The sequence below is a fragment of the Octopus bimaculoides genome, chromosome 6, assembly GCF_001194135.2.
Source record: "Octopus bimaculoides isolate UCB-OBI-ISO-001 chromosome 6, ASM119413v2, whole genome shotgun sequence".
NCBI classification, from domain to species: Eukaryota; Metazoa; Mollusca; class Cephalopoda; order Octopoda; family Octopodidae; genus Octopus; species Octopus bimaculoides.
In genome coordinates, this window is record NC_068986.1 from 61,709,409 (window position 1) to 61,711,419 (window position 2,011).

General features: G+C 41.4%; 1 protein-coding gene across 1 annotated transcript in view; it reads left to right on the forward strand.

Moving 5' to 3' along the window:
- LOC106882060 (uncharacterized protein K02A2.6) overlaps nucleotides 1-2,011 on the forward strand; it is a 6,207-nt gene that overhangs the window by 516 nt on the left and 3,680 nt on the right. Inside the window, exon 2 of the mRNA XM_014932620.1 lies at nucleotides 202-667. Coding sequence (XP_014788106.1) covers nucleotides 202-667 — 466 coding nt within the window. The remainder of the gene's footprint in view (nucleotides 1-201; nucleotides 668-2,011) is intronic.

Sequence of the window (2,011 nt, forward strand, 5' to 3'; positions counted from 1 at the left end):
CAAACTATTGAGTAGATCTGTTCACAGAGAACCAAGAATGGTACTTGATTATGGTCTGCTACTACTCCAAATTCCCATTTGTGAGAAAAGTGAAAGACCTGAGAGCCAAAAACAATAACTAGAGTGGCTCGAGGACTTCTAGCAGAGCAAGGAATACCAGAGCAGATCATATGTGACAATGGAACCCAGTTCACATCTCAGGAATTCAAAAAACTAGCTGATGAGTATGGGTTCAACATTATAACCTCATCTCCACACTACCCCAAAGGTCATGGATTCATAGAAAGACAGGTACAGACAGTCAAGAGAACACAAGTCAAATGCCGAGAAACTAAGGAAGACCCACGCCTGGCTCTTTTGTCCCTACAAGCAACACCACTGAGAGCTGACATGAAATCCCCAACAGAAATGCTGAATGGCAGGAAATACAAAACCATCTTGCCAACTAAGATCCAACCTCCTATTCACCAGGAAGAGACAAGAGCGAAGCTAGCAGCCACTCAAGAACAAGCACAGAAATATTACAACAAACATACACAATATTTACCTGAGATACTTGGAGAACAACATGTGCATACTCAAGATCCTATAACTAAAACATGGATCCCAGCACAAGTTGTCAGTAGAGCTGAAACTCCAAGAGTATACATTATAGAAACTGAATCTGGTAGGTAGCTGAGACGTAACAGGGCCCACATCCGCCCAAAGCTATCGAGGATAACATGCGCAACACCTGCAGCATCAGTGACAACACCAACAAGAACCACAACACCCACAGCAGATGACAGCACAAACAGAATCCGTCAGCAGCACAACGACACACTTCAGACACCAGTGCAGAGCACAAGATCCACCAGATGGAGACCGAACATTTTACCACCGATTCGATACCGTTAAAAGAAAAAAAAGATATACCAACTATTTCTGCTAGATTAGGAAGCAGAAAACCATGTGTGTGGGTAGAATAATCTCACGGTTTCTGCTGCAGGATTGCCATCCTTGTGCTGACAATCCATTAGTGTAAGGGAGATTACTTCTATTCTTTTCATTACCAAAAGATCCCAATTTTTTTTTTCAAGAAGGGATGTTACACGTTCATATCTATGTGTAGGTATACGTATATATGAATACATCCCCACTAGAAGTACTATTTTGTTAAGCGCATCTACTAAGCAGTGTGAACTGTGTCTAAGGCGGATACGCACAGTGTGTATCACTCCGCTATATATATATATATATATATATATATATATATATATATATATATATATATATATATATATATATATATATACTGTTTGTAAACATGCCAAGTAAATAAACATGTAGAATCATAATAATGCCTTCAGTGAGTTGTTTATTATCCCAACACGAAACAAAAGAATACATAACAGACACATCGTGGCGAGAACACGCCAGCTCTCATCGTCCCCGCAGCAGAAGCCGTTCTAAGTCACGGTCGACTAGGTCTACTCCAACGGTTTCCAATCTCTGCTGGTACCATGCCACTTTCAAGGAGAAATCCCGTCGTTGCATCCAACCCTGTTCGTTCAAGTTGTTGGGGAACTAGTTATGGAAGATTTGAGCACATCAGATTCTTCCTGCAAATTTTCATCTAGTCGTGCATTCTTTGTTAAGGATCATATGTCTGACAAATCGTTCATGGTTGACACTGGATCCAACTGTTCTATTTGGGCTTTGCGTTTTACTTCAGACAAGCCGAAGCAATCTGCCATCAACCTGCACGCGGTGAATCTATCCCCGATAAAAAAAACTTACGGTCAGGTCTCATTACACCTAGATCTCAACCTTCGAAGGGATTTCAGGTGGGTTTTTGTTATAGCAGATCTACCATATCCCATTCTGGGTGCGGACTTCTTAAACCATTTTAACTTAGTAGATGTCAGGCGACAGAGACTCGTGGACGATTCTACGTCTTTGTTTATGCCTACTCGCGTTACTACTAATGCTGTTTTCAGTCTCCACCGTTGGTGACCAGTTCCACTCCCTT